This window comes from Bacillus rossius, chromosome 1 (assembly GCF_032445375.1).
Source record: "Bacillus rossius redtenbacheri isolate Brsri chromosome 1, Brsri_v3, whole genome shotgun sequence".
NCBI lineage: Eukaryota > Metazoa > Arthropoda > Insecta > Phasmatodea > Bacillidae > Bacillus > Bacillus rossius.
In genome coordinates this window covers 308,477,620-308,498,506 of record NC_086330.1, presented here as the reverse complement: position 1 = coordinate 308,498,506, position 20,887 = coordinate 308,477,620, and the positions used below count along the sequence as shown (strand labels likewise).

The 20,887-nt window shown below is 35.7% G+C and overlaps 1 protein-coding gene across 5 annotated transcripts in view; it reads right to left on the bottom strand.

Moving 5' to 3' along the window:
• The window catches only part of LOC134527883 (tyrosine-protein kinase Fer), a 143,967-nt gene that overhangs the window by 86,954 nt on the left and 36,126 nt on the right, over positions 1-20,887 (bottom strand). For all 5 annotated transcript variants that reach the window (XM_063360884.1, XM_063360882.1, XM_063360886.1 and 2 more), the window contains exon 8: positions 18,466-18,664. In XM_063360884.1, the coding sequence (XP_063216954.1) occupies positions 18,466-18,664 (199 nt within the window). The remainder of the gene's footprint in view (positions 1-18,465; positions 18,665-20,887) is intronic.

Sequence of the window (20,887 nt, the reverse complement as noted above, 5' to 3'; positions counted from 1 at the left end):
CATGCAGCAATATTTTTCTCAGGTATAATCAGGAGCATTCAGAGAACACCAACCAAATATCGCTAGGAATAATCAGGAGCACATGGAAGAAACCAACAGAAGTCTTGCAAAATCCAGCTCAGTAAATACATTTATGTGTATGCTTGCATACTTAATATCAGAATATGCTTAGCATATCTATGTATGTTCTATGCATATGCATATTTGAAAGAGATATATACTGAACACATTATTAAATGAATTATGCATATGCATACTATATATATACTAATATATATTAATCGTCTAAATTTAACATTCACTGAACTGGATTTTGGCTGATGATCTGGTAATTGGCACTACTGCACTCTAACGGGTAAAATAAACCAAGATATTGGCAATGCACTCTAGCAGATGCATTCAAAATTGCAGATCGAAGATGGATATACTGATGTCACACTGGTTGATGTATGTAATATATTCCTTGATATTAGTAGTGGGGGTCAGTCTGTCACCACAGGGAGAGGATTAATTTTTTTTTGCCTTCACAGAGTTCAAACCAAGGACTCCATGATGTGTAACGTTGCAAGACCCTGCCCTCCTAGCTAAATAATATTCTTTTAAACTTCTTTTCTGTATATGTAAGTATTAATAAGTCAATGTTTTTTGAGTGATGTATATGTTATGAAACAGTATAATTAGACGTTATGATATTATTTACAAGTGCTATGTGTTTTAAGAATGTCCCTGGTATTTTAACAGACATTTTCCATCATCAGTATTTTTTATGTAATTATTCACAAATAAGTCGCTGTAGTAGACTTTTGCCTATTTTGGCCTACTTTTTGAGGTTTTTTCTAAATAAGTTTAATTTTGTAAAGTAATTTGTATTATGATTCTTAATTTTCATTAACGTGTTGAATGATTCTAGAACACGGGACTGTGTTTGGTGTGATGGTTAGAAAGAGAGGCATGAGAGGCCTGTAAGTGCAAGTTAGAAAGAAACAGTGATTCCCCAGTAAGAGAGAGACAAAAGCTGGGATTCCCCACTGGTCGTGGGAAATGTGTGATAACTGCTGTCTCACGGTGTGGGAGAGAGAAGGAAAGTGTAAAGTTCCTGGCTATATGGAGAGAAAACTGTTTTCAGTGTGTTCTGTACTCCTATTGGCTTGTATCTGTAAGTGTGAATGAAGCGTGCGTGTGATTGGTCGGTGAGGTCATGTGACTTATCCTCCCTGCGTGGAGGAGACGGTGGCAAGACTTCACCAGTCGTCTGCCGATTGCTGCACCAGTAGGTCGCGTTCAGTGGCTTCTCGCAAAATTATGTAGAATTTGTGAAGATATTATTTAACGTTGGTGGTAAGAACCATGCCGAGTATTAAGTTAACCTAATTTTTTTTTATTTTCATTCGGACAGTAACAAATTAGAAATTGTGATCACCGACGTCGGCGTTTTGGCTCGTGGTGAAATTCGTTTTCGCTGGGTGCGGTCATGTTTAAGGCCGCACTAATTTTGTGTACTTGCAGTAAAATGTTACTGAAGGACGTTAGTTTTCTCTAATTCTCATTGCGCAAGCTGCGTCCGTTTTTTTAACAGGCGGATGTACGATTGGAACGAGTGAGAAAGAATTGAAAAGGGTTTGGATTCGTCTGTGCATTCTATTTGAAAAAATAAAAACAACAAAATTACAATCGGCGTTGAACATCTGTTTATTTTTGTATATAACGAACCGTTATAGATGTAAGTGCATAAATTTTTTGAACTATTTTATGGATAATAATTACAAATTTTCAAGATGGCGGCCATTACATAATTAAATATGGCAGAAAATTATACAAAACAAAATGGTGGACATGGCATTATAATTCACAATGGAGGAATCCAAAATGGCAAAAAGTACTAAAAAACAAAATGGTGGATGTGATTAATTAAAACTGGCAGCCAGGGTTAAGGTCAAGGTCCGAGGTCCCCTCCAGAGATTTATTGAAAGTTTGTAAATGGGGATTTTAAGCCTCTTAGGTAACATATCCAGGTTCTTGCAATTTTGGCGAATAAAACTGGAAATTTCCCCTCAAAATTGGTTTCTCTCCCCTCGAAACTATTTTTTATTTTAAAATTTTTTTTTAGCCTTTTTGGAGGAAATTTTTTTCAAAAAAATTAGACGTTTCTATTTATTTTGGAGAATTTAGGTAAAATTTTGAAAATTTTTGTGATTTTTGGCAAAATTTTGAAGGTAAAGGTCAATGTCATCCAAAATGGCCACCGTGATGAAGTCTTCACGAAGGTGCACCTTAGCACATGCCCCACAACCTGCACCCTGGTGCAGGACATACCAATCTATACTATTTACATGTGTTACTGATTAGTTATTGTTCACTTTGGTATGTGGTTATATTATATGTTTATATTATATACAGCCCTATTAAGGGTGGTTTAAGCAATTACTAAGGTTGGAATTTCAACAGTGACAACTATTTACTTACAACTGATACAAGAGAGATACATGTTACAAAGTTTTACTGTCCTTCAATGTAGTCATCAGCATTGTGTAAAACCCGTTTCCAGCGATAAGGAAGTCGCATGATACCTTAGCAATGCCTGTTGTGTTGATAATTAGAATGGAGCAGTCTACTGCCTGAAGAATCTCTGGAACATTTCTGAAGCGAATGCCAATAAGTAATTCCTTCATCTTAAGAATAAAGTGAAAGTCATAAGGTGGAGTATGGGGATGGTACAGCACTTCCCAGCTCCATTGATCGAACAAATTAGCCACAGCCTGCGCTGCGTGCAGCCGAGCATTGTCCTGCAAGATGATGAGTGAGTTCTGCAGGAAGTGTCGTCACTTCTGTAAGGCAATGCAGATTTCCCTCAAGCCTCGTGAAGACTTTTTTGACACTATTGTGCTGTACGACCTCTGGTACATTCAATCTTTATCCAAATCCATTGTTCCTGTTTCGAAAACGTTGTGACAACATTACATTCGACCGCCAGCTAACACGTGGCTCTGTTATCCTCATCAGCGCGCATGCGCGTGATGTGGGAAGGGAGAGTCCATTTGCTTTGAGGTAAAGTCGGTATGTAACTAATGTGTGGTGTAAGCGATATTATTTAGTTCTATTGCATGGTGTCCCTGCAGCAGTGTTGCCACTATTAAAATTCCAACCTTTGTATTTAACAAATATTAAGGTTTAATTAGGCTTCAGAATAGTACACCAAACTGCATTCACCATTTTAATATTAGTTATTTTGAAATTCACAACACTATGTTATTTTTAATATCAATTAAAATAATACCTGGAAATTTCTAGAGGCCTGTATTTTAATTATCAGTTTCAATGCAGCTAATTTTAAATCCAAATTTGTTTTATTTAGTTCAAGAAAATTATAAAACATGCATATTAGACACTGTACATTATTAAAATATTTTTAATAAATAAAATATAAAATAAAAAGTATTCACTACATGAAACACAAATGTTGTCAATTCCGATTAACATTCAGAAAACCAAATGGCAACACATACTTCTCCCATGATGTCCACAAGCACACTAACCCCGACAACAACCAACACCACATAAACAAATATCTGTCCCCCTCCCCCACCAATTGTGATAACATTGCCGCTATATTGGCATTCATTTTTTTTTCAGCCACGTTACAAATCTTCAAATATGAACAAAATATGAGTTAAATTAAAAAAAATATACAAAACTATTTATAAAATAAAAAAGTTCGAGAGCAAGGTCAATTCTCTTGCTCAATCATTCCCTGTCAGCAGTGGCCACCTAAAAAATCTGTAAATATTAGCCGAAAATTCTAAAGGAAATAAAATTAAGTTTTTTAGGGTCGCCATAAATTTTTGCATTGTGAAATAACCACAAAAAATATATATTGTATTGAAATAAATGTTTATTTATAAGAACAAAAATATACTGGAAAATCATTTTCTTAAAAACAATATCCTCCAAATGGCCACCATCTCGCCACCTGCATTCCTCAAATCTGAATGTGAAATTAAAATAATTGAAATTATTTTATATAAAAATGGAATAATATAATATAATAATATTAAACTTAATAAAAATACATGAAAAGTTGAGGTCTTGGATGCAGCTAAAATGAGATCACAATAGAAAAACTAGGACTGTGACCTTCCATTATCAAGAGGACAAGCATACAATCATACTCGAGACAACAATGCTATACACAGAAACTGTCAGACTGAGTAGTGATGTCACTCACAACATATTTCCCGGGCGAAACTGAATATTTTTAAGTCGCCACATCTGTTGCCATTGACGACACATCTACCAACGATGTTGGCTTTGCATTGGTGCAGAAAAATGTATGTTTAAATATAGCAGAGTTGCATCAAAGAATCATTGAAGTTGTCAAAGATAAGTGATTCTCCCAGGTAGACACGACTCATTTAACCGTCTCCTCTAAGGCAATGTCAGACACTGTAATAATTAAAAATAGTTGACATTAGTTATTCAATGTTTCTTTAACAAGTTCTTAAATACATTATTACATACTATTTTTTTTTCTGTGTTTAGCAAAATCTCTTTTTATTGCTAAGTGGGATTGTGATACTTTCAGTCTAGCTTGAAAGACACTCAACTCCTCACAGCTGATTAAACAAAGAAAGTCCATGACAAAAATGAGAATTCCATACTCGTCTTTCCAGCACAAGAAACACACATCTTTAAATTCCTAAAATGATGTGTCGGTGTTCGCGTGAACATGGTAAGCATGATGTACATTCAGTTCATTCATGCAAAACCACACAAAGTTTGCATTGGCCCTGAGCAAATGTTTCTGAATTCTGCTTTACTTTTGAAACAAGTACCCACTGTCTACTTTTTGTGTCTCCTACTGAAAAATACTCTTCAATACAAGCCTGCTTCTTACAAGCAAGATCGTTGAAAATAAAGATGGACATAGGTTTTCAATTTGCTAGGAGGCCCCACATATGCATTTAAAGTGCATGGGAAATATTTTTTGCCTTTCTCAATTGCAGAAATAATATCTAAGTGTTGGTAAATTGGATGTTGAAGTGATTTAGAATACAGGTATGAATTCTTAAACCGAAAGCTATTTGGTTTTTTCAGAAAACTCAGGAAAACATATACTTTTACACAACTTGAAAGACATGCAACTATGGATGAAATAATATAATTTAATAATACCCTGTATCATGAATCAAGCCCATTGATATCATCCTGTGTAATCCACTCAGGAAAATTAACTTCTTGCTCAAAGACAAATATGGTCCTGATTGAATTGTATAAAATTCTACTCAGAAATCCATTAATTTCACTTAAGTATAATGATTGAAGGTGTAAGAACAAAAATTATTAAAAAAAACTTGTAAACTCGCTGATAAATAAAATACCTTTGAAACTGCACATTCCTCACAACAGATTTTGTGATCCAGGAACTAAACGAAACCAAATAACTTGCTAGCAGTGATGGCCGTGGGCACTTATTCTCTGGATGATGCGTACAAAAAAACACAACATTTTCCATTTCCTTTGAAAGGATTGGAATTTAGGCACTAAACTGACTAAATACTAGCTTGTCGGATGTCGGATTTGGAGAAAACATTTTCAGCTTAAGGCTCATCAAAAGTGATAAAAGCCAATACAAAATTATAAATGTGAATTCACCAGAATCAGCAAAAAAAAAAATTTTTAATAAATTATGCACCCAGGCTTGAAGAGAATTTTCCAAGGCAATTTCTTGAAAACTGATTTACTCACAAAAACTAATGAATCATATTTGTGTTTCACAGAATATATCGACTCATCTGTAGACCATCACACACACTAGATGACTTACCTATAATCCAATACACAAAAGCTGAGTAGGACCTACAATGACAGTTTAGGTAATTTGGGACCTCGTTCCGAGTCACGAAATGAACTGCATATGATACCATTGTACTACAAATATGAGTTGGAACAAGTCACCGAACGAGTAGAACTATGATCACTTGTGCCTAAGATTAAAAAAAAAAAAAAAAAAAAAAAAAAAAGAGGCATAGCTACTATTGAAAAATTATTTGTAATTTATAAAACCCCTTTGCAGGACAGTTTGGAGCTGCGGGCAATCAAGTGCCCGCCTATGTAGCTAGATGGAGAATGGATTGTTGGTCTGCGAAACTTTCAAACATACAAGGTGATAACGCACATTAATAAAGAGAACTGTTAATCAGCATCCTAAAAAGTAATGAAACTACTCAAGAGATAGAAAATCGCATCAGGAAAAAGCTATCATTGGATGTAGACTTTAAAATCTCTGGAAACTAACCCCCACCACTTGTACCACGGAATATAAGTACATACAACCCCCTAACCTCCAAAAACTCCCCCACCCTTTTTTGCATTCTTCGTAAAAAAAAAAAATATAATCCTGAAATTCTCATTCCTCCTTCCCAACCCCCCCCCCCCCCCCCCTATTATTATTTGCTAACCCCTATCACCTTAGACTCCTTTAACCTATAAATGCAGATTTGTGGGCCTCAAGATCTCAGTTTGTAGCACTTCACTGGTTAGTGCACACAAGTCACCATCTTTGTTTTCAATGCTTGCTTCTAGGAGTGATAGTGTCACATATTGTTCACGTCATCGGTTTATTTCTTTCCCGTGAGAATGCATTATCATCACCCATCTTGGCCACAATCTGGAAATATCCACAAACAAGCTTGAAAATCCCTCAAATTTTCATGTCTCTGTGCATTCGATACTATGATCATGTCACGAATATCCGAGGCTTTGACTTGTTGACAGATGGCCACTAGGTACTCCAGTAATTTGTTTTTCACATGTTCTACTTTTATACCAAGCACAGAAATATATTTACAATGTCGGTGAAGTAAGCACTGAGAACAGAATACAGTTCATTTTCAGCGTTTAGAATGTGACTGCTATGACTGAATTTTAAAATACTATAATTCATACTGAACGTTAAACTGATTGAAACCCTGTCAGTACATGCCATTAATTTGGGACCAGTGCTTGATGATAACTAGGAATCTCTACTCGTTTTTGCAGCACAAGGGACACATGTCTTTAAATTCTTGAAATGAAATGACATGTTTATGTTAACATGGTCATCGTTAACATGATGTAAATTAAGTTCTTCCACGCAAAACAACACTATAATATTTGCATTAACGTGCAGCAAACGTACATCTAACATAGGTAAACACAGTCCACTTTTACATGTCTTCCCATGGAAAAGTACTCTTGACTAAACCCTTGCTTCTCGCACAAATCAAAAATAAACAAAGAATCGGCACTGCTTTGCTAGGAGGTACAACATCCATACTGTTAATAAATGGACAGTATTCCAAGTCTTCAACCGACCATAGAATCGTAGCCAGCACACATACTTTGGTTGTTGCAGTAATTTCGAAAACAGGTCCAAGTTATCGAATAAAATAACATCTGATCTCTCCAAAAAACTCAGTAAAGAGCACATTTTAAAGCAATTAGTCGGGCTTGTGAATGTGAATCATACAATAGAAGGCAATAGCTCACCATGTCGCAATTTGTGCGCAAAGTCTTCGACATTCTGCGTAATGTGCATGGACAAATATACTTCTTCCATGTTGACGTGCATGGTACTAATAAAATTGTATAAAAGCATAACATATTTGACATTGACTCTAAGCATGATGTGCCTCACACCACTGCCAAGCCCTCTCCTCCCACCGACACCCTCTATTTCAAACCTCCTGCCAACAAGTGCGTGTGTGTGTGTGTTCGGTCGCCCTGCGCGAACCCTTTCGGCACCCACCCTAACTGGAGCAGTGGAGACTGCATCTTTTTTAAATAATGTAGTAATACTTAAATATCTGTAAAATGTTATCCTTAAATCTAAATTAACTTGTGATTTTTAAAAGGTTTAAATAGTTATGTTTAATTATCTGTCATAGCAATTTACTAACGGTAAGTTCAGCACTCCCTGCGGCCATGACACCCGGGGCCCGAGGCAGTCTCTTCCGTTCGCCGTGAGGGGTAGGACGCGTCTCAGCACCTCGTCGACTTCAACTTTTGCTCGTAACCGATCCGTTAACATCTGCCGTCATAACTATTTTTTAAATCTTTTTTAAATCAACCTTCGAGGCCTACCCCAGCGACAGACTGTGTAACTTAATTAATTAAAACTCCCTGGAGCGTTTTGGATTAATCGGCGGACTTGTACTTTCGGGGCCGGGCCACGCTGTGTCCTGGTCAGCATGAAAGCTGGACTACGTGCTGTTTTTTGCACGCATTGTCAATGAACATGTCGGCGCCAATAAAACTCAATATTCACCCGACTGGTTCCACTCAATTCTCGACCAAGAGTTTTCCAGTACAGAGACGGAGGTGTGTGGGGCGCCTCAAGACCCCACAAGCAGTAACATAGCGTGCCCGCCGCTGAGAGCGGGCCGATGAGTGCTAGCGGGGGGAAGTCGAGCCTAGCTCAATATGGGTCACATCACGGCCCTGTGACAGAGTCGGTAGCCGGGTCCACGTGGTGGCGCCCAAGGTATACACGTACGCCGATTCGAAACCCCCCCCCCCCCCCCCCTCACGACACATTTATACCTGAAGCTTAGTTGAATGTATTGAGAAGGTATGAGCAAAAAACACACTGATGAAGGAATCATAAACTCAGTGATAAATAAACTGCTTTTCGAGCTATACATTCCCGTTTACAGATACTGTGGTCTGAGAACGAAACCATTCAAATGAATAGCTCGCATCGATGTGGACAAAAAATCCTTTGGAAGAAGCATGCAAACAGAACATTCCCTTAGCAAACACTTGGAATCTCGACACCCTGCAGATGAGATATTACCACAGGAAGCAGAAGAAATAAGCAAATCGCCAAACACAGGACACAAAAAACGCAGCCTGGGACGTATCGAAGGTTCGGGCAGTCAACACTTCGAAGAAAAAGAACAAGGAGTTGGAGGAAGCGCAAAGACACAATTCCAATATGGAAGCCTTTACAACTGGTAATAAAAAAGTGCAGGACTTTACTTATGACTGCACAAAGTAGGTAATGGTATGAGAAAGAAATTAATGAATACTTATTGAGTTCCATGCCAAACATTCTGCTTACCAATATATATTTAGTAAAGAATGCATGAGAGCTGAAAATAACAAATTTTCAGAGCATTCTCAGGCCAGATAATTTAAATATGAAACCAAAGACTTGCAAGTAAGTCATAATTAAAATAGGTGTGTCGGAAGGTCATGGCAAGCACTGGGTCACAGACATCAAAACGAAAAAAAAAAGTTGAGCAATATGACCATTTCAGTCATACTTCAGCGGAACTACATTGTATAATAATTACAACAAACCTTCGCCTAACCAAACAAAACGCAAAACATTGGGTTTGAGATTTCTTGTTCGAAATAAATAAAAGGCCTAAATACTATATTGAGAAATGATCAGTCCTGTACATAACACTTACCTTGACAGGTCATAGTTCGGAGCTTCAGGCAGTCCATTTCCCACCTTAGAACTGGAAAGAGAATGAATGGAGTGTTGTACTGGCAGATTTTGAACTTATAATACCATACCAAATATTGATGGAGATAACTACAAGTTATTCCTGAAAAGTGATGGGACCGCTCAAGAAATACAGTTACCTGTTGTTTCTTACAAAATTGACGAGTTTGTAAATTACATACACAAAAAAGTTACCACTGGATGTAGACTTTTAACTATGTGGTAATACAAACACCCATAAAAGTATTCTTACACGCAGTGAAAATGATGACACTACAAAACCAAGGACCATAGGTACGATGCTAGGATTTGAACCAAGGATCTATGCTGGAGGAAAAACATACAAATCTACACTAGCAGTAAGCATGTTGCTCGTAAATGTGTTACGAATTAATTGCAATTTGGCTAGTGAACACATCTTAAACAGAGAATTAACATTATTATTACTTAATTGTCCCCAATAACTCCATCAGGTTATAAATTGGTTAGAAGTGCTGCAAGGTATCATATATGTCCCAGTTGTCATGAAGAGTGCAACATTGCCATCAGAATGTTGAAAAGCAAAGACCTGTAAATTTTATAAAAAAAAGTCATGTGTGCACTTGAAGCGATGAACATAAAGTTTGTGTGATCCCCCAGTAATAAAATTATTCGCTTTGGAGTACAGAAGGCCAGTTCATTACCAGAAATCTGTGCATTAATACCTTAATGGAGTTAAGTTTCTTCTCAGTATCGGACAAGTGTTAAAAAAATATTGAAGACAAAATTCTCAAAGTGAACGACAGGATGGCAGTATTATGAAAATGAAACTGCTCAGCCCGTACACTTTACCATTTTAAGTAGGCATACATGTCAAGATATCTACACATTGCCTTCAAATTATTTTTACATGTACAAGCACTGAAAACAAAAGATGGAAGCCACCCAACCACGAAGAAAAACTCCTGCAATGATATTCTTCACCTACCCGATCACATTACATATTTTCTCAATTATGTCGAGGTAGGCCATATGAAAGATATGAACGTAACATCCGCGATGTTCACACCTTACGAACTGTCTGCTGCAAAGATGGCTAGATGGGGCCTCCAGGATGATTATAAGCTTCCTGTCTATGGCAAAGGAAAGTTCGATCTAGAGTCATTCCGTGTGAAATCATTGAATTTTAAAATTAATAGTTGCTCAATCATTTTAAAAATAAAATAAAATTTTTACCCAAGAAAGTCTTATCAGTAAATAGCTCAAAACTATTTTTATTTAATTTTTATCTGGCACCATTTTGAATCAGGGCTCGATTATCTTTGCTACTGCGTGCAAAAATAAGGCCTCGTAGAGGTTTTGTTAAAAGTTTATTGTTGGCCTTGACTAAAAGATAGAAGTTTCTTGTCTTTACTGATAAAAAGAGAACATGATAGGCTTACATAAAATGTATAAAAATATATTAAATACATTTGGAAAACATAAGACAAATGACCTTGAAATATGCCAAAATATTGAACATTTTCAGCAATTTTCATGACCTTTTAAGGTGACTTGGGGTGGGAACCAAAAGACCAAATTTTCTGTGTAATAACTACGGCTAGAGTACTTTCCAGCTGTGTTGAGTTAAAGTAAAGGTTTTAAGCCCTTCCTGCTTTTTTTTAGCATCAAAATTTCCAAATTTTCAAATTTTGCTAATTTCAAGGTCAAATATCTTAAAAGGGGGACCGGATAAAAATTTTCTGTTCATGCCAAAAAATACATCTATTAGTGATTAAAATGTGCAAGTTTCATTTTGTGGTTCAAACTGATTTAAAAGTTAGAGTTATTTAAAACATGTGTTAAATTGCTATAAACTTAAGTTACTTATAATTCAACAGTTGTTCATGTTTTCATATTATTTTTAAAAATGTCTTTTGTCATTAAAATTAAATTACACTTATACATTATATGTACAAAAAGGTTTAGTAAAGAAACTCACAATAACCTTCTTTACACTTTTTGATATTCACTTGTACACTTTAGATACCCACGTCTGTGTAAGGAGACATGGACGTGCATGTTCTAACAAGCAAGGCTAGTTTCATCATCCACCTGGCAAGTTGTAAAATGTCTACAGACAGTGCCAACCAGTTCAGTCTGTGTGTGTTCTCAAAGAATGAAGATGTGTTTCCGTTTTTTTTTTATCCTAAGCAGCTGCGTATGCTTTTTCGTTTGTTATTTGCAGTTGTGTGAAGTTCTGCAGTGAAGTAGCTTTCTTGGATGTCAACTAGGTTTTCTTACTGGTTTCTAAATACATACTTTTAAAATGAATATACATATAGCAACAATATTACAAGAAACATGAAGTGCTCTGTGGGAACGGTTATAAATGAATGCTGTGAAAATCAGTCCTATGGAAAGTCAGAAAAAAACCTTTGAAATATCCTGGTCAACTGTGCTGTGCAAATATGTGTAACGTCTTTCACTGCAACTTCAAGTGCTCGTCGACATGAGAAGAGCGGTTGACTGAATACAAAACAAAGTAACATACATCTGAGCAACAAGTGTAGTTATCAATTTGGATGTCATAATTATTTGGAAAAACATCTCATAGCCTGCAGTAATTCTCTATACCCACCTCAAAAGACATATCGGTGTGACAAATGTGCTACAGTATTTCAACAATGCAGAGTAATCACAAGATGTGCAAAGGGATACATCCAAGTGATAGTAAGCCTCAATCCCAGCAGCAATCATCATTTATTGCTTTTTCCAAGTTGATCAACAACAAAAGAGAAGTAGTCAATTGCTAAAACTTCAACAATAATTTTTTTTTTTAATGGTGCACTTTGTGTCAAATTGTAGAGGAAAGTCATCAGAACCATGTCAATAAGAGGTACTATACCTTGGAGAAGATGTATGACTTTATAGTGGTCTGGACTATCCACCACCAATAACACAATACAGAAATTATTGAGAAAAACAATCCCCAAGTGTTGTTTAAAATGTCTAGATTAAACATAAATAATAATCTGTACCCAGTTCCCATAAATTATCAATTTTTTTTCTGAAAAATTTTATTTTTCATAATACTTATTTTAAAAGTCTAAATGCTTGAACTATGCACACAAGGAAGTTTGGCTTGAACCGGTTATTGTATCACAGATGCGGGCTGCGAGGATTATGGACAGAGGGTCTTTGTGACTTGCTTCCCTCTGTCCGCTCCAAAGAAAACTGTGCAGAGAGAGATTGAGATTGTTTTGTAAGACCTTCCACCAATGCCCACTATAAATAGAGCATCCCACTCTTAAGACTGCAGTGGGTATTTTTTCTTTCTTTCTAACACACACCAACTACCGTTAGCGCTGTCCTTGTTTATTTGTGCGCTGTTCCCAAATATCATACAAATTTAAAATTATACTTTTGGACAAAGTATTTTTGCATATTGTAAAGTATTCAAACACGCTTCAGGTAATATATATGTTGTCAAAAAAAAAAAAATTTTCTCAATGAGAACTGATTTAAAGTATTCAAAAATGTATCACATTAAAAAAAAATTAACCTACATGTGTATTCAATACAGACTTTTTTTTGTTAATAAATTCATGTTTAACGATGCCACCGAATAAATCTCAAGACACAAACGTTACATTTTTCAGTTATATGAATCTTTTTAATACTAAAATGCATTTTCTTAGAAACTGACACAAAAAAGTTGATTGGTGGCAAAGAATTTTGCTATTAAAGACAGATGGGTCTCAAAAGCATGAAAGATGTTCACAATTAATTTGTTTTTAAAAGCAACATAATCTCAATTGCTCCTACTGTTTTCACGTCCATAGCTGTGAAAACGAGTCTTATAACACAAGAGCGCACTGTAATAGAGGCTCACTTTAAAACTGCTTCGTAAGAAGTAACACGGCTGTGTGTTTGAAGAAGTGGGGTTATGTCCTACAAGTAAGTTAAAAGATGCACATATTTCTGTTTATCAGCCTGCCAGTTAGTGCCATGACCAAGCGATGTATTATCTGGTGACTTGTTACAGTTACACTTTTGACAGGTTATTTATTGATACATGTGAATTTATTTTGTAACTTGATGTGGACAACATAAATGTTAATTATGGAAGGTGGAACACTAAAAATAAACTACATTGGTAGGCTATGAGGGAGCGCAAGATTGCGTTGAAAGTATTCAAGTATTACATGAGTGTGAGCAATGAAATTAAAGAAGCTTTGGTCAACTTTGGTCAGCAGCAGCCACAGTGAATAAAAGGTATGTGTTATTAATTTCTTTATCCAGTTCACTTGAAAATTTCATACCAATGAATGTGTGTAAATGATTTCTTGATTAAGTTAGAGTAAAAAAAAGTGGCAATTCACTACAAATTTATAAGCAATGATAGTAAAAAATATTATAAATTATGAGTTATTAAAATGTTTCTTGTGCAATCCGAATTCCAAATAAACACATGACGAAATTCATGTGTTAGAGATTTGGCATGCCATAAGCCGTGTACTACAATCTAAGAATGTGACATCTATAGCAGCCCTCAGGCTGCGACCATTGACAAACGACCTCCCCTTGCAGGAGCTCTCGCCACTGACTTGTGATATCTGACCCTAAGCTTATATACGATCCGGCTGACTACATATTACTACTAAAGAAGCATTTATGAAACAGATAAGCCAATTTTTAGCTTATTCTAACATATGACTGTTTTTTACCTTGCACCAATCCCTTCAAATCCGAGATCTGAAAAGTGAACAGGTGTGTACTTCGACTATTGTAATTTGTGCTCGTCCTTGTTATTGCTTACCTTATTTTAATGTAGTAATTGCTCAGGGAATTTTGGTTGGTTTGGTTGGTATACTATTCTTCTGTTAATGATTCTAATCCCCTTAGAAACAGCATAAGGGAATGTATATTATCTATTGGATATAATGTTTCTATGGGCCTTAATGAGAATGAATGTAAGCATGTCAGTGCATTTGCATAAAATCTTGGCTTTAAAAGGAAAGCCCATTTTCTTGAAAACATGCAAACTGCAATATTCAATTGAAAGTTGTAAAACTAAATAGTCTATGTTTTCTGTATGTTAATTTGCTCAGGGCCGCATCTAGGGGGGGGCAAAAGGGGCATTTGCCCCGGGCCTCACATTCAAGGGGGCCTCAAATTTTATCAAAAAAATATATCATTATTTAAAGTGAATTCCCATTTTATATCTAGCAGAAAAATAACTTGTCTTTAAATTTAGATACTTATTTATTTAGTTTTGTTAAGCATGATTCCACAATAAAACCACACCGTGCTGTAACTTGTATGGTGTTATTTATAACTACTGAGTAAGTCACCGACATCGACGCCGGTCCATGAACCTCCTCAAACACTAGAACCATGTGATTGTGATGGTAAGTTGCCTTTGACTTTACCACTTTCAAGCTCTGATAAAGTTAAAGAAAACACAGAAGTAACTAAAATAGATAATTGTAATCTCATTAACACAACTCCAAAAATTCCCATAACTTCTAGAAACTGTGCTAGGACTGAAAGAAGTGTAGAGTTTGATAGTGCAGTGTTAATAGAAGAAATCCAGCAAGATCATGCGGCATGGCCTGGCAATATCACTGACGAAATGATTAGTTATTGTGTTGATAAGGGGCCGGACTTTTTTTTTGTAATAATGATGGAGACTACACAGCTTCTGCTAGGCAATATCCAAAATGTACTCGTCAACTAACATCATCTGCATTTGTAAGAGTTCTTGAAAATGGAGAGCGACAGGAGAGAAAATGGTTATTGTACTCTAAATGTGCGGGAAATGTGTTTTGCTTTGCGTGAAAATTTTTCAGTAATTTTAAACTATCAAAATTTGTAAATGATTTTTCTAATTGGAAGAAAACAGAAGAAAAATTGAGGGAGCATGAAAACAGTATTGAACACAAAGCATGTTCTTTAAAATGGGTTTCAAGAAAAAATTAGAAAATTTCAATTTCATCACATTTAGATGCACAAGTGACTGAGACAAATTACTGGAAGAATGTTCTTGTTAGAGTAGTGGCAGTTGTAAAATTTTTGTGCAGTCGTGGTCTTCCTTTTCGTGGTGATAATCAGATGCTTGGATCACCTCGTAATGGTAATGACCTAGGAATTTCGGAACTCCTTGCTCAGTTTGATCCTTTTTTACAAGAACATTTAAGGATACATGGGAACAAAGGAAAAGGTCATGTATCGTATATTTCTTCTGATATATGTGAAGAATTCATTGAGCTAATGGGCAACGAAGTTCGGAAACACAGGCTAAATGAGATTAGACAGGCCAAATATTATTCACTGATAGTTGATTCTACACCTGATGTTTCCCATACAGATCAGTTATCTTTTGTGTTTAGATACTACCTTAACAGTAACATTTAGGAAAGGTTTTTGTGTTCCATTCCAATTTACAGACACACAGGAAGAAATTTAAGTGAAGTTGTAACCTGTACTCTAAAAGACAACACCAATGATATCCAGGATTGCCGAGGTCAGAGCTATGATAATGTAGCCAACATGTCAGGAAAATATGAGGGCCTACAAGCGCACATTAAATCAATAAACAGCTCTGTGCTGTATGTTCCATGTGCAGCACATTCAGTAAACTTAGTAGGAAAAAACAGTGTTGGTGAATGTATTCATGCAACAAAACTGTTTCTGTTTTTAGAAAAGCTGTACTCATTTTTCACTGCTTCCACTCACACTTGGTCAGTTCTTGAAGGAGTTATTTCGTAAAGCACAGGAAATAGCGGAAAGCCAAAAATCACTGTCAAGAGCTTGTCGGAAACAAAGTGGTCATGCAGAGAAGATGCATTGAAAACTCTCGTCATTCATTATGATGAGATTTTCTGTGCATTAAATGATATGTTCAACGACAAAAATGAAACGCAAGTCACAAGGATGGAAGTGAACTCCCTCATGAAGAAAATGCAATATTTAGAAATTGCTTTAATGGCCGTTTTTTGATACGACATTATTGAAGATTCGGTGCAGTAACCAAGCATCTACAGAAGCCTGGACTCGATGGTCATCAATTGATGAATTCTTTGAAAGATTTTGTTTCCGATTTGCAAAAAATTTTTTATGAAATTGAAGTTAAAGCAACACAACTAAGCAACCATGTGTTACAAACTTTTGTAGATACTAGATCTACCAAAATTAAAAAGTTTTTGGATGGAAAAGACGAACTTTCAACTGTTGTAACATCCTGCGAGAATTTCAGAATTTCCACATTTCTATGCATTGCTGAGAAGCTCCGCATGGAACTGGAGAAGAGAGTTGCTTCCTACAAATATATTGCCTCAACATTTGGGTTTTTTGTAACTTAACTACAGCAAGTGAAGATGAACTCAAATGTAGTGCTACTGAGTTGGTCAGAAAATACAGAAAGGATCTGCAGCCTGTTATTACAAATGAATTATTACACTTATCGTCATTTCTCAGAGAGCAACAAGTTGAAGACAGCGTTACATCATTCACTCCATAAAAGGTTTTGCAGCACTTATATAACAGTGATATAATTGATGTATTTCCAAATGTAGCAATAGCACTGTGCTTGTATTTGACACTACCAATCACAAACTGTGAAAGTGAAAGATCATTTTCAAAACTGTCAGTTCTGAAGAATCAATTCCGACCTACCATGTCACAAGAGAGATTAAACTCGTTAGCGGTGATTTCTACAGAACATGATCTTGTGAACAGCATTTCATTTGATGGACTCATTAACTTGTTTGCTGCTAAAAAGGCAAGGAAGAAGTTTATTGCAAAGTGATTTAATAAATATGTAATTTTGATCGGTCGGGATCTGCAACTCATAAAATTGTGTAAATATTTGAGAAATGAAGCAGAGAAATATTGGGGGTGGGTGTTGGCTATGAAATATTACTACATTTCAACTAGAAAATTTGTTGTTATACATTATTTTGTTTTCCCTGCATAAATATGTTAAATATGAGTTTTTCATATCTGAAAATTATCACTACAATAAAAAAAGGAGGGGGCCTCGGAAAATTGTTGCCCCAGGCCTCCCATTCTCATAAAACGGCCCTGAATTTGCTCCTCTTAAGGCTTACTAGATGTCAGAATAAAAGGCAACAAAATAAATTTGTTATATTTATATAATGCTTTTTTCAAAGACTATAAAATATTTATTTTTACACAAATTTTTAAAACAGTGTACTGTCTCCTCATTGGGACTAATATGCATGTCTTTCCAAGCCTGGTCAATGTGATCATGAGTTTGTAACCAGCTCAACCAGCAGATGGAATAAAATAAGGCTGGCTACGATCTCCTCCAGACGAGATAACACTAGCAACCCCTAGTAAATAGCATCAGAAACGAAAATGGCCACAGACATCTCCAACAAAGAAATGATACAATTTATTATGGTAACCAATTACCCTTATTCTTATAATTCATAAGAAAACATACTTGCTTGGTATTAAGACAATACAAAACATATCTTTCAATTATGTTTTAAGATAATGAAAATCTTAATAAATTTTCCTTCAAGATGCCTTTCCTCATGACAGTTCCGAACCATAATCTAGGATATCAGCTGTGATACCACAAACTTATGACAGCTATGCATTCACCCTTTCCCTCTTTCGTCCTTTTCCTGCAAATATCCTCTTGCTGATCTTTACCCTTTCTCCCTCACCTTTGTCCACCTGCTAAAATAAGTTTTGTAATAAAAACAGTAAAAAAAAAGTACAGACCAATATATTTCAAAAATGTTCAGCAAATAAAAAATATAATTAAAAAAACAGAAATCTCAATTTGTTGATGCATTTATTTTTAATACTGAAGTAGCACTGTATAGAACATATGTATTCAGCTTAAACCTTAAAGCTTTGAATAGTGAAACAATGCCACAAATGCCCAGCACTACTTGGAGCAGACACAGGTGTTACACATAATAGCAAAAGAGACCAAGGGCATGCACGGTAGATGGAGCAACATTGCTGCCGCGTACCTGCTGCGCTGGCATCTGCACTGACGGCTCTTGAGGGTCCACGAACGATGTCTCGATGGACAGATCACAGCCTAGGGGCAACTCTTCACAGCCCACGTCCTTCAGTGCACAGTTTATCACATCAATCTGATGCTGCAGCTTGCGTTCAAGGCACCTCAGTTCATTCACCTCCTTGTTTATGCTGTCTGTGGTTGTCAGTCTGCATTCAATCACAGTGTAGAAAAACCAGACACTACTTTATTCCATGCAAAAAACAAAAGTTAACACTTCTAAAGTAGAGACAATTATACTGATACTTTTAATATTATGTAAAGATGGTAAAGAATTTTGTAATTGTAACACTTTAATTGGAGCCAAAATGCTCTGCTTTTGTGAAAACTTTGGTAGCTATTTCTTTTAAGCATAAATTTTTATATTAATCAAATGTTAGCACTAGTAATATTTGTGTTGCATACCTAATCATCAGTGCAAAGATTAAACATAGCTAAGCAAGCTTATGCAATTTGGTCTTGAAAAGAGTAGTACAAGCATGAACCAAGGTAGCTCTGGTTTATAAATCAGAAGAGGCTACATGCTTCTACACACACAATAAGAAAGCAGCCTTAGTGGCATAAGTTCGCAGTGCAATCAGCTGCTAAAGAGAAACATTCCCCCTTGTCAAGCAGTTAGAGGCAGACTTCTGTTGCTCATGCTTCACAGGGTGCTTAAGCGCATCTCTTGTTTCGAAGGCTCATTTTGTATATAGTGAATAGTATTTTATCTTTATTTTAGATTTTCATTAAAAAAAAGTCAGTTACCAATGGAATCAAACTGAAACTAAACATGGATAGAAGTTTTAGAATACCTACATATCTGTGAAAATTTTTTTTTACATTCAGAATAACATTTTAGTAGACCTCCGGTAGTTTCTCACAGATAGTGCGGTGTTAGATTTTTTTGTGCAGATGCTCTAAACTTCTGATTTGTGCTAGCATGTATCATATATTTTGTATACGTCACACACTAAATGTATATGGTCCCAGGGGCGAATATTACATGGAATCAATGGAGCCGTCTGTTTCCCTGCTTTCAAGAGGGGTAAACCACCTTTAAGATTAGATTCTGAATCTGTTATTTGAATACATTATGTAAGTAGAATAAATGGTATTCATACAAACATGCTAAATTTTTGAGACAAGATTTTTTTCTGCACTCAGTTCCTAAATGCTCTAAACCATTGTCTGTTATCTGCTTCTTACACTGAAACTCAACAGAGCTTGGTTAACTTCGCGTATGCGATTGTACCTGAAGCCACGTGGCCCAACTCGGGAACCTGATCAGCGCTCTTTTTCCCTTGCACAAACAATAAACACTTGTATACTACAAATTAATATGTTTTTAAAGATGGGCATGTTATAAAAAGCTATGCCGTTTTTAAGTTTTGAAACAAAGGATAAAGCACTTTAACATAGTGTTTTGGGATGTTCTGTATTGGAAAATAGATAATCTGAAACATTTATGGTGAATATTCCCAGCAACGAATGACAAAACAAAAATCATGGTAGCCAACATTTTCATTCAAAAAGTAACGAATTTCAGGTTGTTAGGTTGCCGATAAATACAGCACAGTTTGCTGATTTCCAAAGAAAATAAGAGCGTTAGTTATAGCATTAAGTTGCAACTCTTAATCTTCCTTGCTCTGTGACTGAATTCATATAGTGTACCATAATATTTGATACAATGTACTATATCTGGTTCAGCATACCAATGTTATGATGCTTTGCACCCATTTTTTTTTATTAAAAAAATTAAATAACTAAAAAATTTTGGATTTGGTAATAAAATAATTTACAAAGAAATTCATGAGTGTTTCTTAAATAAAAAACTTATAAACATATTTAACTTTTATTAAAACACATTTCCCACTGTTTAAAAGTGATTCGCAAATGTTTCGCAAATTCACGAATCACAATTTTTCCAGGTCTCAGTTATAAGTACGTAATGTAAAACTGCAAAATTCATAAGTACACCAATCCCTCACTTAGCACAACTAATGTGTTTGTACAAATGTTCGTGTTAACCGAAATTGCATATTTTGAAGCACTGGTCTCCATGAATAGCAAGGCTAATTTAATTAATGTGTTCCAAAATGTGTACGGAAATATTCTTCACGTAATATAAATGCGTAGAATAACACTCAATGATAAATATGTCACACCATTTATCTTTATAAGCCTACCATTGAATACTTTATATGACAAATTCGACACCTTGTAAAGTGAGATAGTTATCATCAATTGGCTGGTTGACTTGCCCACCCAGGTGTAACCTTTAACTCACGTCGCGTACCTTTCCACGAACTTTCCAAAACAATCTTTACTGTCAATGAAAATTATATTACTGTCCAGATATTTACATTTTCATTTTTCAAAAATTAAAGAGC